General features: G+C 28.9%; 2 protein-coding genes across 2 annotated transcripts; one reads left to right on the plus strand and one right to left on the minus strand.

Annotated features, from left to right (window-relative positions):
* Positions 1-1282: 1282 nt before the first annotated feature.
* Positions 1283-4938, minus strand: LOC105765353 (probable lysophospholipase BODYGUARD 3). Its single transcript, XM_012584392.2, has 4 exons — positions 3884-4938; positions 3473-3804; positions 3189-3388; positions 1283-1874 (listed from the first exon to the last, which is right to left on the minus strand). Exons 1-4 carry the CDS (start codon positions 4443-4445, stop codon positions 1544-1546), a joined length of 1425 nt encoding a protein of 474 aa, XP_012439846.1. The 5' UTR covers positions 4446-4938; the 3' UTR covers positions 1283-1543.
* Positions 4939-9918: 4980 nt separating this feature from the next.
* LOC105762542 (GDSL esterase/lipase At5g41890) lies at positions 9919-12501 on the plus strand. The gene is made up of 5 exons (XM_012580300.2): positions 9919-10223; positions 11277-11407; positions 11483-11725; positions 11794-12052; positions 12124-12501. Exons 1-5 carry the CDS (start codon positions 9971-9973, stop codon positions 12360-12362), a joined length of 1125 nt encoding a protein of 374 aa, XP_012435754.2. The 5' UTR covers positions 9919-9970; the 3' UTR covers positions 12363-12501.
* Positions 12502-17309: the final 4808 nt, after the last annotated feature.

Genomic DNA, 17309 nt, shown 5'->3' on the forward strand with positions numbered 1-17309 from the left:
ATGGCCAAAACAAAAATATACTAATAATTGAGTGACTAATTCTATAATTTACCCTTATGGGATAAAAATTCACCACTACATTAATAATTTGGTTGACTAAAAATGCAGAAGACTCAAGAAAAAAGTATTGAAGCTGAAACCAATCCATTAAGAGAATAGCAGGCAGAGGATGACACGAATGCGAAAAGTTGGACAGCCGACGAGTTCCCCATATATTTTGAGACACGACAGCGACCACCCCAACCATACATCTGCTTTATTTGTTCCTTTTATCCAATTTTATAAAACACCTTGTTGTTATAATAATGATATTAAAAATTCAATATTGTTAATTAAATTTTAGTTTTCACATAATAAATATAAGGAAAAAAAAGAGCCCAAAAATACAGAGACTATTAAACATATTCTTTAAAGATTTTGGATTGCATTTTAGTAAATTAATTCTTATACATTAGATGAGTGAGAAAAATAACCTTCAGTTAAATATGGTGTTTATGTATAAGGAATGATAATAGTTTTAACCCTCAATTTTTACACATTTATTCAATTTGACCCTACTCTTTTATTAATAAATAAATTTAAAAATTTAAAACTAATTAAGCTAAAAGATCGTAGCAAATTAAAATTTATTAAAAATCATAAAACCTATAAATAAAATTTTTATTGAAAAATAACAATACCGACTCAATTGATGTGAACAGGAAAAATAAAAATATTTATTATAATGATTTTCATGTCTTTCAATTAAAAATTAAATGGTTTAAACAACATTTTCAAAAGAAACTAGCATTGATCCCCGCTTTCGCTGGGGTTTAAATGGTAATATTATAATCATAAAATTAATATATTATAAATTTTAAATGGGATCCATCTCAAAATTATATACTAATTTTAATTTGATCCAATTCTAACAAATTATTAATAAAATTATTGATATAACATTATTTTATGTTTATATATTGCATACAAAAATAATTACATTTATCAAATATAAAAATAAATTGATATATTTATTTAAATATGTATGATTAAATCAAAATTAAAGGTTTATGTATACATTTGAACCTTAACAAAGTTTCATATGTATAATTGCACCAAATCAAAATCAGTATATCAAATTAGACGGTAAATCAAAATTCATATGTAATTTTTTTAAAAATTTTAAATAGTGTATAAATTTTATATTATTTTATTTAGAAAGAAATCCAAAGGATTTAATAAAAATTTTAATTGGGTATATTATTTATTTATAACAATTTAAAAAAATATATATTGGTCGGTGTTTACTAGGACACTATGTTTCATCTTATAGAACCATAGATATGGTTACAATTAATTAAGCAATTTCCACAACATGTACACACCAAACCATCTCACATTTGTCTTAAGCAATTAACATAGAACGAAAAAGGCTGCCAATCTCATGTCATCTTTACGCAAATTTCACTGATTTTTTTCTTCTTCTTTTTTTCGTGTTTTAATTTGGCCCATAAGCGAAAATAAATAAACATATAAATTCCAAACTAATTAAAAGGGCACTCTTTTAATGGCTTCTTGATGATCTATTCCAAATCTCCTCTAGTTCCCTAGCAAAGACCTTTTGTCTGCCGACAACAATGGTAATGTGGTCTTTGTTTTCGACAACCTTAACTCGAGCACGAGGGATTTTTCTTTGAACATTGAAGCTGCATTCGAGCGGGATTACTTCATCATCTTTGCCATGGAATATGTTGACATCGCACTTCATTCGGTCGCGAACAACGTCCAAGTAGCGGTCGAGTTTGGTGGAGGTGCCACAAATAATGTTGTGAAGTGTATGCCAGGCCGCGTTATGTGTGTGGCAGAAGAACCCTTCCATCAAGAATGTTCTCACCCTGAATAATAATAATAATTATTATTATTTTGATAACAAAAAGAGATGCATTAAACTTCAAGGGATATGGTAGATGAAGGTCAGTATCAAAAAGCATAGCGATAAAGGAAATTGATACTGGTGAATTTATTACTAGACATTGAAAAATTTTACGTGACTATACCAATTTTTATGATCTAAAATATCTTTCTTTTTCAAGGTTGTTCTTCTTAGACCCTTAGTTATTTTATACAAAATTATCAATAAAAAGAGAACATAATTTATATAACAATAGTTAACACAGGACCCAACTAAGTCCAATATAGAAATCTTATGTCAAGAATATAATTTATTTGGTAAAAGTGTAATACAATATAAATTTGATTGAAAAGAAAGTTATAGCTCTGTAGGAGTATTTAACAAAGGTTAATGCTTGTTTTTAGAGCCACAAGTAACACTAAACAGACAACTTGAAGTGGTTTTAAACCCAAAAACAAAAGCAGTTTCGACAAACACGCTTTTAGAAATAAGGGACAATTTTAATCTTTATAAAATATTTTATATAATATTTATATTGGGTATGTAATTACTTTCCCATTAAAATTGGTTATATTTTAATATTTAAAATATAGTTTATATATTCAATTTAATTTTATAAATAATAATAATTTATTGTTTTAAAACTTTTAAAATTATATTTCATATATTAAAATATTAACTACAAATTATAATAAATTATTTTTATATTCTTACTAAAATCTCATAATATTAACTAATTTGAACATTATTTAAATACATATTTGTTACTTTATGTCTAAAATGAACATTTTATTTCTCAATAGTAATACTAAAAATACTTTTCAAAAGAATATATATAGGTGAATATATATATTATAAGAAATCTATGGCTATATATAGGTGAATATATATATATATATATCATTCCTAAGAGAATATAAGAAATCTATGGCTATATATAGGTGAATATATATATTATAAGAAAAAATTAAATTAATTGTTCTATTATTAAATGAATCTCTGCATTATTAACAACAACAAAATAATACTAAATTTCAACTGAATTAACATTTAGAAAGATTTTTTAATTTTGATGATTGTGCCAAATTTCAACGGAAATACTTGGGGGGGGGGTACTTTCACATATATTTGAAAACAGAAAACAGAAGCCAAGGGTGGAAGTTGGACAGTCAAAGACGATAAAAAACATGAATTACCGTACGTACTTTATGGGGATAGTTGATTGTTGGTAGGGTTGACATGACTTAGACTTGAGGAGGTGTTAGGAATTATTAGGATTGACGAAATTAAAGCTTACCTGTTTCTGGTGACAAGTTTGGTAAGAAATTCCCATAGCCGGTGGTTCTTGCATATGACGAGGCAAATCGTCCGGCTGATGTGCTCGTACCAGCATGCCAATGATGTACAAAATGCCATCACCGGCCACACTCGTCGGGGCGCTAATTTTCTCATTACATATTGTGTTGCTGCTTCACCCTTTGGCACCAAAAAGTATGGCTGCCAACATTTTTCATGCATATTAATTGCCAACTCTTTTTTTTTTTTAACCTAAGATTGGTAAAAAGGGGAAAAGAAATTTACCGGTGTAAGTAGGGTTAAAGACTTGATGGAACCAGGGTGTTTTACAGCTAAAGCAAGGGCTAAGATACAGCCTAAAGAATGAGCCACAATGTGAAAAGATTTAACCTCGTATGCTTCCAGCACTGATTTTTCAATCATGCCCACATGTTCTCTTAAGGTGTAGAGTGAATCAGCTGGCTTTGGACTTCTCCCAAAACCCAAAAGATCAACCGCTAAGAACCTGTAAGTTGATTTAGCAGTGTCTGAAAAGTTGGGAAATAAAGTTTCCGTCCAAAATGCTGATGATGAAATGAAGCCATGGATGAATATCACATCTTCTCGTGCTTTATTATCTGACAAATCACAAATAATATCTTGAGAAAAAGTGAAAAAATTAATGGTAATATCATAATATGGTGAAATCATATATACCCTTTGGTCCCTGAGCCTTGACATAAAGTGTGTCTTTACTAGAAGATGTCCAAGAATTGCAAAATTTACAATCACAATCAGACCACGTAGGGATATGATGCAGTTGCCTACCGACCATCTTGCCTTGAAGCATTTCTACAATGATGGAGTTGATGGTAAATGTCGATCTCGTCGACCCTTTCTTTGTCTTGGCGGTGCCGTCTAACTTGAACTTCTTCAGCTCGTTAACGGTGAGTTTCGAGACCTCGGCCACTAACGAAGGGCGTGAATAAAGGGTATCCGATATGTCCTCCAGTTGCAACTTGCTTGAATTAAGGGAAACAATCTTGGATTCCCCTTGTTCGGAGACTAAGATCTTGCCGCTGCTAGTGATGGCCTCTTTAGCGGAGGAGCAATAACAAGGCCGCCACTCGGCTTCGATACAGAAATCGGCCACTTTGTAACCATAACATAAGATGAAATCAAGAAGGTCAAGAACAGAGAAGACAACGAAGCTCACAGCTTTATTCAAAACCCCTCCGATGAACTTTAAGACCGATCCCATTTTACACATTCCAGCCATTTTCAGAGAATCAAAAGTGTTGCAAGAACAATGTGAAGGCACTGATGGGGCTTTTGACAAGTAAAAATATTTGGGAAACAATTCAAAACTGTCTTAAAGCTGTAAACTCTTTCATCACTTCTTCTCTGTTTCACTCCTCCATCATATGCAAACTACACTGACATAAATAGGAAGCAAATGGCTGTATATATACGGGTTTTAGGTTAATCAATTTTCTGAAAATGGGTGCTGGAATACATTATACATATACAATAAAAAATAAACTAAAATAACCGTAAACACAAAACCATAGCACGACATAGTATTATCAATTTAAAATTTGATATAAATATATAATATTTTAAACACAAACCAATAATCACATGTAAGTCCACATTTTGTGTGATGAAATGGAAGCGTGTGGGAGAGCTTCTCTTAAAGGTTAATGATAGAGAAAGAGAGAAGAAAGGGTTGCCCAAATTTTGTTACAACAATTTGGCCAAGGAAGAAACTAAAAAAAAGGTGGGTGGTGGTTCAACCGAATGAAGGAAGAAATGTTACACTTCTTCTCACATTACCCTAAATTTAAAGATTTTTTTGTTTGAGTTTTAATTTGGTTGGTTTTGTCCGTAGTGCGAGAGAATATAAGTTTAAGTATGTTCAAGCGTGTTTTATCTTCTTATTTGAGAGTTGGGTTGGGATTATGGATAGTTCTAAGTAATGGTGAGCTTTTGATTGAATCAAGTGAAAAGTTTTCAACTCAATTTGAATTTTTTTTCAAATTGAGTCATCTGAAATACTATTCGAGTCGAGTTGTTAAATTTATTCGAGTTAAATTAAAATTTTCAACTTTTAGAATTAAATTAAGTTTTACTCACTCCTACTTTTAAGAATTGAATAAAAAATTATGTATTTATATATTATATATGTGTTTTTTTTGTATATAATAATGATAATAATCAAATATTGATTTCTAAAGTTAATTATTTAAACGACAATTTCGCTTTTTTACAACTTTTAAATATTGATTTATTTTCATTCCACGTTCCTTTTTGGATTTTAACTTTCAAATGTTAAATACAACTTTTAGAACTAAACGTAATCCTTTTCCTGTCTTTAAATATTAAAATTTTCTCTCGTACGTTGTTTTTCTTTCACTTTTTCAACTTTTAAATATTATCCCATGCTTTTATGCCAATTGAATCAATAAAACTTTAATTTTATTTAATTTAATAAATTTTTTTACGTATTTTAATTTTATGATGCAAATTTTATTGCCTTCATCAATTTTGTACTTGCTCTAATTTAAACTCCTAATTAAGTTGGGGATACGAGTCAACCCGACATCAACTCGGTTAAGAAAAATACTAAAACATCATTTTGTATTTAAAACATTCATCAATTCTTGAAGTCGCTTATTGAGTTGGTGTCACAAATTAACTTAACATCAACTCAGGATTGATAACAACACCAGATAAACAATTGTATTCATTTAGTATTCTTAATATGATGTATTTATGTGTTTAAATTTTATTTTATTCACAATTTAATTTATTTATTTTTCAATTTAATATCGTTCATATTTCATTTGTTGTTATTAATTAGTTTCAAACCATATGTTTCACTATTTATTATATGTTATATTTAAGCGCATATTCATATTTTAAATGTGTGATTTCCACGTAATGACAAGGCCACCTTAAATATTGTGTGATCAATTAACCCACAATAATTCAAAAAACTATTTTATAAAAGGAATAAATTGATTGCAGAAAAGATTGAATACAATTTATTTTATAAAATAAATATTTTTATATAAAATAAATTAATCTCTTTTCAACCCATTAAAATTTAAAATCCTTATTCTTTTATTTTCTTTAAACATTTTTCATTTTTCATTTAAAATTTTCTTATTCTCTTTCTAGAATTTCTACTCCATCTTTTAATACTTTTGAGTGAATCTCAATAATTTGGTAATAATTTTTTTTCGCGATTTATTAATTAATCGTTAAAAGTTAAGGTAGTGATTTTACTTGTGATAGCAAAATTGTTGATTGAATGATTTTAAAATATTAATTTTGTATTATGTTCCTAAAGTGTTAATTAGAAAATAAATTTTAGAGGGTAATTAATACAAATCTTTGAATAAATTAGGATTGAATGTCTTTATGTTCTTATATTTCTTGAATATTGATTAGAATTTTAATATTTTTGTTTGGATTATTGATATAGTGATTATTGCAAATCTTGCATTTGACTTATTATATTCTCTTGACACGAAAAACATTTGAGTGATTTTTAATTTTGTGAAACAAACTACATTTTATTTTTAATTATAGACAAAAATAGTATGCATACAATATTAATTACTTTTCATTAATGTAAAACTTTATGGTGAAGTTTTAACTTAAAAACAATTAAATTAAATTAAAGCCTTCTTTTTGTTCCTAATTATTGATTAGAATATTTAGTTTATTTTTTCCTGTTTTTAAATATTAATTTTTCGCTCTACTTTTTTTTATTTCACTTTTAGATATTATTATTTTCATACCACGGTTTTTTTTGGATTTCAACTTTCAAATATTAAATAAAAATTCTGCAACTAAACGTTTTTTTAGTGTAACAAGTACAATACAATCAAAGTAAAAATATAGGTCTGAGTAATTATAAGTATCAAATTATTACAAACAAACTGTTTAAGTAGTCATAATCCGAATCAAACTATTACATCGAAATGACTAATAACGATATAATCTAGACTAAACTCGACTAAAACCCACATATAATAATATAATTGCACATGATAAGATTCGAACATATAATTTTGCAACTAAACATATCGTTTGTATTATTTCACTCCATTTTATTTATTTCACATTTTTCAACTTTTAAATATATATATATATTTTCATACCACGTTTTTTTTTTGGATTTTAACTTTCAAATATTAAATAAAACAGTTGGTAATGACACCCCCGTATTTCTTTTATGGGAAGTAATTAAACGTATTCCTGTTCCAGTTTTTAAATATTAATTTGTCATTGTCCAAACCTCTCGTTTATTTCATGCTTTCTTCTCCACATGACTCTCATATTCCCTTTGGTAATGACACTCATCACCCTCCTCTTTAGGGCATACTAATCTTAACCTGTTTTTATTATTTTTACCCTTTTTAACCACCCCCCCCCCCAAAAAAAAAAAACTACAGTTTCCATTCTGATATATAGCAGAGCATGTAAATCACATGTCGGACAAGGTTGTAACAATGAAGATGAATCCTTCTAATAAAAAAAAAATTGCATTGTTTAGGACGGTAAGGATACATGCAAATACGATGCACGTGCAAGGATCATATTATACACCATTATTACTGACTAATTACTTAATTAACATGCCATGTTTGTCAATTTTATTTACAAAAATAGTTTTCTTTGCGGGGGGGATAGTGATTATGATGTTTGGGCAAACCGCAATGAGAGAAGACTTAATGAGCCTCTTTTGGCGGTGAGGGACTGTTTCGAAATTAACCTTTAATTTTGTTGTGTATCCGTAATGATATGGTTGATGTGTTGTCCCATATGGGCCTAAATTGATTTAATGATATTGATGCTGACTTGCAAATATAATAATAGGCGATTATACCTACAATTTGCGGCCAATTTAACAGACGACGACCTATTTGTGTGGACTACATCAAGATGTAAATGAGAAGAGGGGTGCAATTAAGAAGACCCAAAAAATGATCTTGTATAATGTGAAGGGTTTTTTCGAACTAAAAGCATTTATTAAAATGATATTTGGCAATTAATTTGCTTTTTTAGTTAGAACCAATGGACCATGTATCCATAATTCAATTCAAGATGCTTATCATGGTTTCATCATTAGTATCCTTGTCGAGTATTTGGGACGAGTGTGTGGTTAATTCAAATGGGTTGTGACAAATATTTTTGTTTACGAATTGTGGTTAAAAATTTTTTTATTAGAGTTTGTAATATACTTTTATTTGGTCTTTTTATTTATGTACTTTTTAAATTTTTAAAATTCCTAAACAATAATTGTTAAATTCATTAAACAAAGTTCTGTTATTTTCAAAATCCAATGCGCCAAATATATTACCATATATGTAATGTCATGTCAATTTATTATTTTAACATATTACTCACAAAAAATTTAGTTTATCAACTATCATTTATGTTAAGGTTGAAATTTCAAAATTCGAAAAGTATAGGGACTTAGAATGATTCAATTGGAGAAAATGAACTAAATCTGTAATTATGCGTATAGTACAATACTAATAATTCAATTTAACCAGACAAATTTAGCTGCTACTATTTGGGCCAAGACTAAAATTTTAAATTTTGAAAAGTACAGAGACTAAAATTGACCAAATAAAAGTAGAAGGACTAAATCTATAACTTTTGCAAAGCATAGAGGCTAATAGCAGAATTTAACTTTTTTAAAAAATTTATATATGAGCTAAATTCAAATAATCGAATTCATCAATTCAACAATTTATATACAATAAAAGAATTAACAAATTAAATTCACAACTACACTAAGTTTTCAATATTGAGATGAAATTCCAATAAATTAAAGTAGAAAGAATGATGAAAATTGAAATTAAAACCTAAATATTTGTATACATCGTAAAGACTAAAATACCGTGGTGGATTGAGATGAAGTATTATTCTAAATTGTGAAGTAAAAGTAACGCCATTGGTGCTTAATTTATAAGAAGAATATCTTGGATATTAGGAGCATAGGACTGATATCATCACAAAATGCCCCATTGACCAATTGATCTAGAAACAGGATAACTTGTGGAAGTGATTGAGGATGTCCCCAAATCTTATTCTTAATGCTTCTCAGTCTCACTACTCCTTTAAACGTTTCTATTTAATATATTATTAACTAGTGGCATTAGAAGGTATCATGTGGGCTAGAAATTAAAAAGTAAAGTAATATGAAGGGTTGTTTGCTTTCTACTTTTTGCCTTCTTTAATGTTTGAACCCTTCAATAAGTCATGGTTCCTTCCTCCTCTCTCCTATGTTTCCTTAACAATGGAAAATAGGTTATATGCTCAAATTAGAGAATTTGGAATAAATCGATCCTCTACTTTTATAATATCATGTTTTACTCCTAATATCATTAACTACTTTTTATGTTAAAAAAGTTGTTTTTTTTATGAAAAATCCATATAAGTATTTTAATCAGAATAATTAAACGTGCTAATGATTTGGATTAATTAATAATTTTATAAAAATAAATTAGACCAAGTTACATTAAATAAATCTCAAACTTGAGAATAATAAAGGAACCAAAACCACAATTTGACCAAAAAAGTATGTACCTTAAGTTTTCTTCAAACTTGCTTTCAATCATATGAAGGTTTTGTTTTTTCTTGGACCACAACCTAATCTGACACGACCAGTTCAAAATCTTACCTGCCCCTCAAGGAGCTTCTTCTTCAAGCAAAGATATATGTATGTGTAATAATATCAGCTGGTACAAATCATGCCAAGTAACATTGGAGGTTGAATGCAAAATGGAGAGTTTTGAGGTTATTTTAAAACCAATTTGCCTTGTAATACTAATAGTTCTGTGCTTGCATGCAATGCCAAGTTCATGTAATTTCACGTCTTTCGTGTTTGGGGATTCATTGGTAGATGCGGGAAACAACGATTATATATTCACCCTCTCCAAGGCTGATTCCCCTCCTTATGGCATCGATTTCACGCCTTCGGGTGGGCAACCTACCGGAAGATTTACCAATGGTCGAACAATAGCCGACATTGTAGGTAAATTCATTTTATCAATATTAATAATGCCATCTTCTCTATCTTTAACAAGTCTTACGAAATTCCTCCAATTTTTAACTGAAATTCGTCCTGTACAAGTTTGTTTTAGTTTGGGTCTAATTGCATATTTCTTCCCTCTACTTTAAGATAATTCCCTCTATTTTTATTTGTCAACTTGTGAGAATTCTTGAATTTTTAATTAAGTTCGTGGTATGAGTTTTACTAAGTTCATTATATTTCGAAGTTTAGTTCTGTTGAGGCCGGTCCCAGACCCTCAATGGAGGCATTATTTTTTAGTGTCTATGTTCGATTTTAATTCCAGGTTTTTGTCTCCCCACTTTGAGAAGAACCCAAAATGGTTCATGTGGTTTAGCAGGAACGTTTAATCCCAAAAAAAAGTGTTTGAGCATTTTGGCCTTAGTGGGAGTTAAACCTATACCTTTAAAAGGTCTTTGTGATCATGAGTAAGAATAATATCATATAAGGGCATGAATTTGAACCCAAGTGCTCCCATCAAACTTTGTAAAGCCCTTCGATATAGTAATTCAAATTTACTAACAACTAAACTAACTTCTCAGGTTTCATAAAATATGAAAACCAAATTATGATAATAAAAAAAAAAGAAAAAAAAAGAGAGAGATTGATTAGAGAATTATACTTGAGTCCGCTATGAAAGGCTTTGCTAAAATCAGTGGAAACACTGTGACTTTAGCTTTCTCAAGACGTTGGCTTTTATTAAAAGCATGTCAAGAGTTAGGCCTAGGATTGATATAAGACTTTAACCAAACTAGAATAGTTATTTTAATGTATACACAACGGTAAACATTAATTCGCTTTTCAAGTCTTTTATCTACATGCATTCCACTGTATGGGAATTTAATGTGTCAAAAGAACCACTGTTGAACTGTGAAAACTTCAAAAAGCCATTAATGTGAACTCAGAGCTATTTGGTAGAAGGGTTAAAAAAAAGGAATGTAGCACATGGCATGCATGCTACTATATGTATTTTCAATCCCTTTAAACTGTTGTTTTTGGATGATATATATGAATCAGGTCAATCTCTGGGAGCCAAATCGTTTCCACCACCTTACTTGGCACCAAACGCTGAAGCTCAGGCCATCCTCAGGGGAATAAATTATGCCTCTGGAGCTTCAGGAATTATGGATAAAACTGGATTTTTCTTTGTGAGTCCAATAATATATTCATTGTGTTTTTTTTTTTATAAGTAAAAAAAGAGAATTAATGTAAAGTATATGCAGATTGGAAGAATTCCACTTGGGGAACAAGTGAGTAATTTCGAACAAAATCGAATTTATATGGTGAATGCGATGGGTGAAAATTATACGAGAAAATTTTTAAGGAAGGCAATTTTTTCTCTCACAATTGGGTCTAATGATGTATTGAATTATATCCAACTATCTATACCATTTCTAAGACATGACAAGGTCTCGCCCTCAACATTCCTAGATTTCATGATCTCTAACTTGACACTTCAACTCGAGGTAATAACAATTTTTAACAATAAATATATTATTGTCACTTTTTCATATATCGAATTTGTATTGTGTAGCGATTGCATGAGATGGGAGCTAGGAAGTTTATTGTTGTTGGGGTTGGACCGCTCGGTTGCATACCATTTGTTCGAGCACTCAAGCTATTGGGGAGGGGACAATGCTCGAGTGCAGTGAATACATTGATTCAAGCCTATAATCACAGATTAAAAGAGCTTTTGAGTCGTTTAAATCAAGAGATGGGACCTGAAACCATCTTCGTGTTTGCAAACTCCTACGATGTTTTCATGGACATCATTGCTAACTATCATCAATACGGTTAGTAAGTCATAATTTTTATCATCTTGTACACAAAAACAGCGTATATTGATGTGCTGGGACATTTCTAGGCTTAGAGAACGCCAATGACCCATGTTGCGGTGGGTATTTTCCGCCATTCGTTTGCTTTAAGAGCAGCGACGCTAACACCTCAGCTTTGTGCGACGATCGATCCAAGTACGTGTTTTGGGATGCGTATCACCCCACCGAAGCTGCTAATCTTATCATTGCGAAACAATTGGTAGATGGGGATGAAAACGTTAGCTTCCCAATCAATATTCGCAAGCTTTACAACTACAATAATTCCTAGTGGCCTGCATGGTTGAGGAAAGGTTCACAATGTTGTGAAATGTATTTAATGCCAATCCCTTTGTTGAACTTTCCCAATTTGAAATTACACCATGTGCCGTAGCCAGCTATAATCAACTGTGATTCTCTTCAGTTTCAAAGGTGATTTACTAACTTTTAATGGAAATGAATTTGCAACAAGGAGCTATAGAGGCCATGGATGGGGTTCAATCTGCATGGGACGCTCTTGGTCTCGGGGTTGGGCTATTTATGGGTTCTTTAAAGCCTTTCTTGCTGTTGAATTAATTTGGGCTATCGGCCTACAAGTAAACCCAGGTTTAGAATCCAACAGTATGGGTTTTGTGTTAATGCTTTCGGGCCTACAAACCAGCCTAAAAGACATTACCACGGGTCCTTGAATTTTTAAAATTTTGAACCTAAATTATTTTTAAGAAATATAATCATCCAATCAATACATCATAATTTGAGATTCGAAATTCGAAGAAATAGGTTTTATATAACGAAAAATGTTTAGTTTCCATAATTCATGTGTCCATAATATAGTTTAGGGTAGTGAATTCTATGATATACGGTTTAAAATTGAAAAGGTTTAATATACCATTTGGTATTTAAATTTGATTTTTTTCAATATGGTACATGTGTTATTTTTCGATTCAATTTAGTACTTATATTTAAAAAAAATTATACATTTTGACACCCAAGGGTACTCATCTCTCTCACCTAACTTATTTTCCCTATGGTACCCATTGAACTTCTCCATTCATAGTCCATATTTCATTGTTTCTTACTCTCTTTTTTTGTTCTTTTCGAAAAGTTCAAGTCACCATTTCTTACAAATAAGTAAGAATGAATTTAGAAAAGAATATTATAATGCAATTCTATGTTGCTTTTCATGGATATAAAGAAGTTTTACGTCATTTTTCGTGACAAGAAATCTCAATATCTACTATTTTTGGCAAGAATATGCTCTTATGATTATTGATGTTAAGGGAAACATATTTAAGTCGAGTGATGCAGTTGAAGCCTTGAAAAGGTTTGAAAATTCAAGTGCTCTAATTCCTTCATCGTTTGTGAAAAATCTCTTTCATGTTGATGGATGTTATATAGATTCTCGAAACTCTCTCAAACATTTTGTTTTAGTTGTTGTTTATTTGATATATGGTTTTATCGTATGATTTATTATTCACGTAAAGTTTTCTGAAAATTGTAATTTATAACGAACTAATTTTTTTAAAATAATTTCATTATAAATTCTAATCATATATGTTCTTTTTAACATAATGTCTAGAATTACTCATAACCCCTTCTAACCCATAAATAGAAAGATAATACGCTTGAAAACGCTTAAACTTGCACCCTCATTTATTAGTAACAATTAAAATGACAAACCATTATACTTTATCTATGCCATCGAGGAGAGCCACAAATAAAATATTCGACACAAAGAATTGGGATGACCAACCAAACTCAACCAACTCATTGGAATATTTAAGGTTTTTTTTTTTTCCCCAGCATTAGAATATTTAAGTTTAATATATTAAAATATAAATAATCTTGATATATATATTTAAAAATTCAAAATTATTGCTCAACTTAATGGTTGAATATTTTATAGGGTAAACTATCACTCAACTATTAGTAAATTTCTGTTCTAGTCACTTAATTATGAAAAGTTATAAAACTATCACCCTAACTATTCAATTTTATCTTTTTTGTCACCAGTTAGCTAACTATGATAGATTTTAAAATTGACATAATAGCAACTTTAACCTTCAACATTTATATATTGTGACAATTTAATCTTGATTCTAAAAATCTAACCCTCAATAATTACACATTGTGTAATTTGATCTTTTTGCGTTTTGTTTTTCTTTATGACCATTTCACCTAAAAAGCTAAAAAACCAAAATTATTAGCTAAATTTGATTGAAAATATACAAAAAAAATAGAAACACCAAAAATCTTTTCTCATTCTTCTAAAATTAATCTTCAATGTCACCAAAAAAGCAAAATTGTAATAAATAAATAAATAAATTACACAATGTGTAAATGTTGAGGGTTAATTTTTTTAGAATCAATACTAAATTGACATAATTCATAAATGTTGATGGTTAAAGTTGTTATTGCGCTCATTTACAAGGTGTCACCGTTAGCTCATTGGTGACAAAAAAAATTGAATAACTGGGTGACTATTTTGTAATTTTTCATGGTTGAATAACTCAAAAAATTTACTAATAGTTGAATGACTATTGGTGCGATTTTTCTTATTATATATATGTATATGTATATGTATATTCGCGGACCAATTTGTATGTCAACATTTCAATTTCAAATTTTGGGTCTCTTTCAAGGAAAACAAAGGTTTAGTCTCCTTTTCGATAATGAATTAATATTAAGTAGCATTTGGTATAATGGAAAGTAGTCACTTTTTTTAGAATTTAATCAGTTAGAAAGTGATTCTAACATTTGGTATGTCAGGTTTTATTTACTTTCCTTATAATCTAACTTTCCTTTGGAGTTACTTTCCTATTAACATGACAATATGGTTCTCAGGATAAAATGTGAGAAAGTTACTTTCCCATAGGTAGAATTGTTCCATTTAAGTTGTGTAAGAATTGTAGGTTAGACCACCTGTGGTTTTACATTCCTATGATTTGATTATTTGTAGCTTTGCTCAGAGCAATACCTAGAACCAACTATTTTTATAATATTCCTATGGGTTAGTCTTTAACTAAGACAAAACGTGATTTCAAGTTTTTTTTTTTAATTTGTTCCAAAACAAGTTTTATATATCCATGACTTTATTTATGCTCGTTATATTTAGAAAATACATGCAATACAAATTTGAAATAATTTTGTTTTCAATTAAAATTAAAATTTAAAAATAATTTAAAATTATCAATTAGATTTTATTATTAAATATTTGTTAAGAAGAAAGTTTAATATGAAAATTAAATACATAAATATTTTATTTTATTTAATAAGGGTGAATTCAGTAAATTATAATTACTTTTCTAGTAAAGTACTTAGTGAGCCAAACATGATAATATAACTTTTCCGAGATTCTAATCAAATACCTTCAAATGTATATCAAAAGTTGTAAAATAATTTTCCCGACAATCACATTCTAGTGAATCACATTAGAATCATAACATGGGAAAGCACCAAATGATACCTAATTGTTTGAAATAAAAGAGTAAACTACATAAATGGTCACCTAACTATTAGAAAGTTTCTTGTTAGGTTACCCGACTTTAAAAAGTTACAAATGATCATTTGATTTATCGTTTTATTTTTTTTTAGTCCAAAACCGGTAAAATACTAATAGATTGTTGAGTTGATAGTTAACTTAATGACATGTATTGTAACGACCTGATAGTCAGGGGTGTCGAAAAGTATATTCCCAGGACTCCGTTTCTATAAATTGGACTCATAAATATTTTTAATAAATATTTAAAAAGTTAGTTGTGTAGTTAATTAGGTTTCGATTAAGCGAATTTACTTGAATTAAAAGCAATTAGGTATGATAACTAAATCGCATTTGAGTTAAAGGTTGAATTATAGATTAAAAATTAATTAAAGGGCCAATGTAGTAATTATACCTATACATATATAAATGTATAGTGGACGGCATATGTTATAAAAATATATTATAATATTAAGAAATCTTAATTATTAAGTAAATGTATATATGTATTATATAATAATAATAGTTAGTACAATAAAACAAAATAGGTATTAAAAGAAAGAATAAAGAAAAGAAATAGAAAGACATGCAAAATTAAGAAAGAAGAAAGAATCACGGCCTAAGGGATTCAAACTTTCAAAGTTCAATTAGTTAGTTAATTTAGTCATTTTTCTTGTAATTTTTATGTTTTTGGAATCCTGGTGTTAAGTACTACCCGACCCATGTCGAAATTTTAGCAATTATTAAGATTTTAAATGTTGCTAATGTTGAATAGTTTTAGTATTAGGGATTAAATTGATAATTTTTAAGCTAGAAATGAAAAAGGATTAAATTGTAGAATAAATTGTAAATTTTGAGTAATAGGGACTAAATTGTGAAAAAATCAAAATTTAGGGGTTTAAGTGAAAATACTGAATTAAATTTATTTTAAAGTGAATTTTGTATGAAAATATATGTAATGACCCAAAATTCACAAGTATCGGAAAAGTACATTATCGGCCTCTGTCTTAGTAAACCGAGTCAAAAAATATAATAATAATAATATTTGAAGTCATTATGAGTTTAGTTGAGTGCTTAATTAGGTATTAATTGGGTGAATTTAGTTAAATTAAGAGAAATTAGGAAATATGACTAAATTGAACTAGGGGTAAAAGTTGAATTATAGATTAATAAAAATAAAATGGATTAAAATGACAATTAAGCCATTAACAGGAAATGGGACAGTATAAGTGATAAAAATCTTAGATTTTTATGTTTTATATTATATTATATTATATTGTATTATACTATATAAATTAAATAGATGACAAATGAATGGTAAAGATGAAGACAAGTGTAATGGTAATAATTACATAGGTACACTTGTAATAAAAATAAATATATACTTAAATAGTAAGTAAAAGATTTTTTATATAATATATATTATTAATATTACTAGTTAAAATAAAAGAAATAAAGTAAAGTAAGTAAAATAAAAGACAAAGAAACAAAAGAAGAACAGAATAGGAACAGAGAAAGAGACGAAAACAGGGGAAGAAAAAGGAAAGAAAAGAAAAGGGAAATTGAGATTTTAAAGCTTCAGTTTAATTGGTAATCTAAATTTAGTCATTTTCTCTTCATTTTGATGTTTTAGAAGCTTTAAAACAAAGTTTTGTTGAAATCAAGTGGAGGTTATGGAAGTTCATAGGTTTTTGAACATGATTCATTTTGAACAAGTTGTTTAATTAGGGTTTAGTTGATAGAATTTCTAGTTAGAATAGA

The sequence above is a fragment of the Gossypium raimondii genome, chromosome 12 (assembly GCF_025698545.1).
Source record: "Gossypium raimondii isolate GPD5lz chromosome 12, ASM2569854v1, whole genome shotgun sequence".
NCBI lineage: Eukaryota > Viridiplantae > Streptophyta > Magnoliopsida > Malvales > Malvaceae > Gossypium > Gossypium raimondii.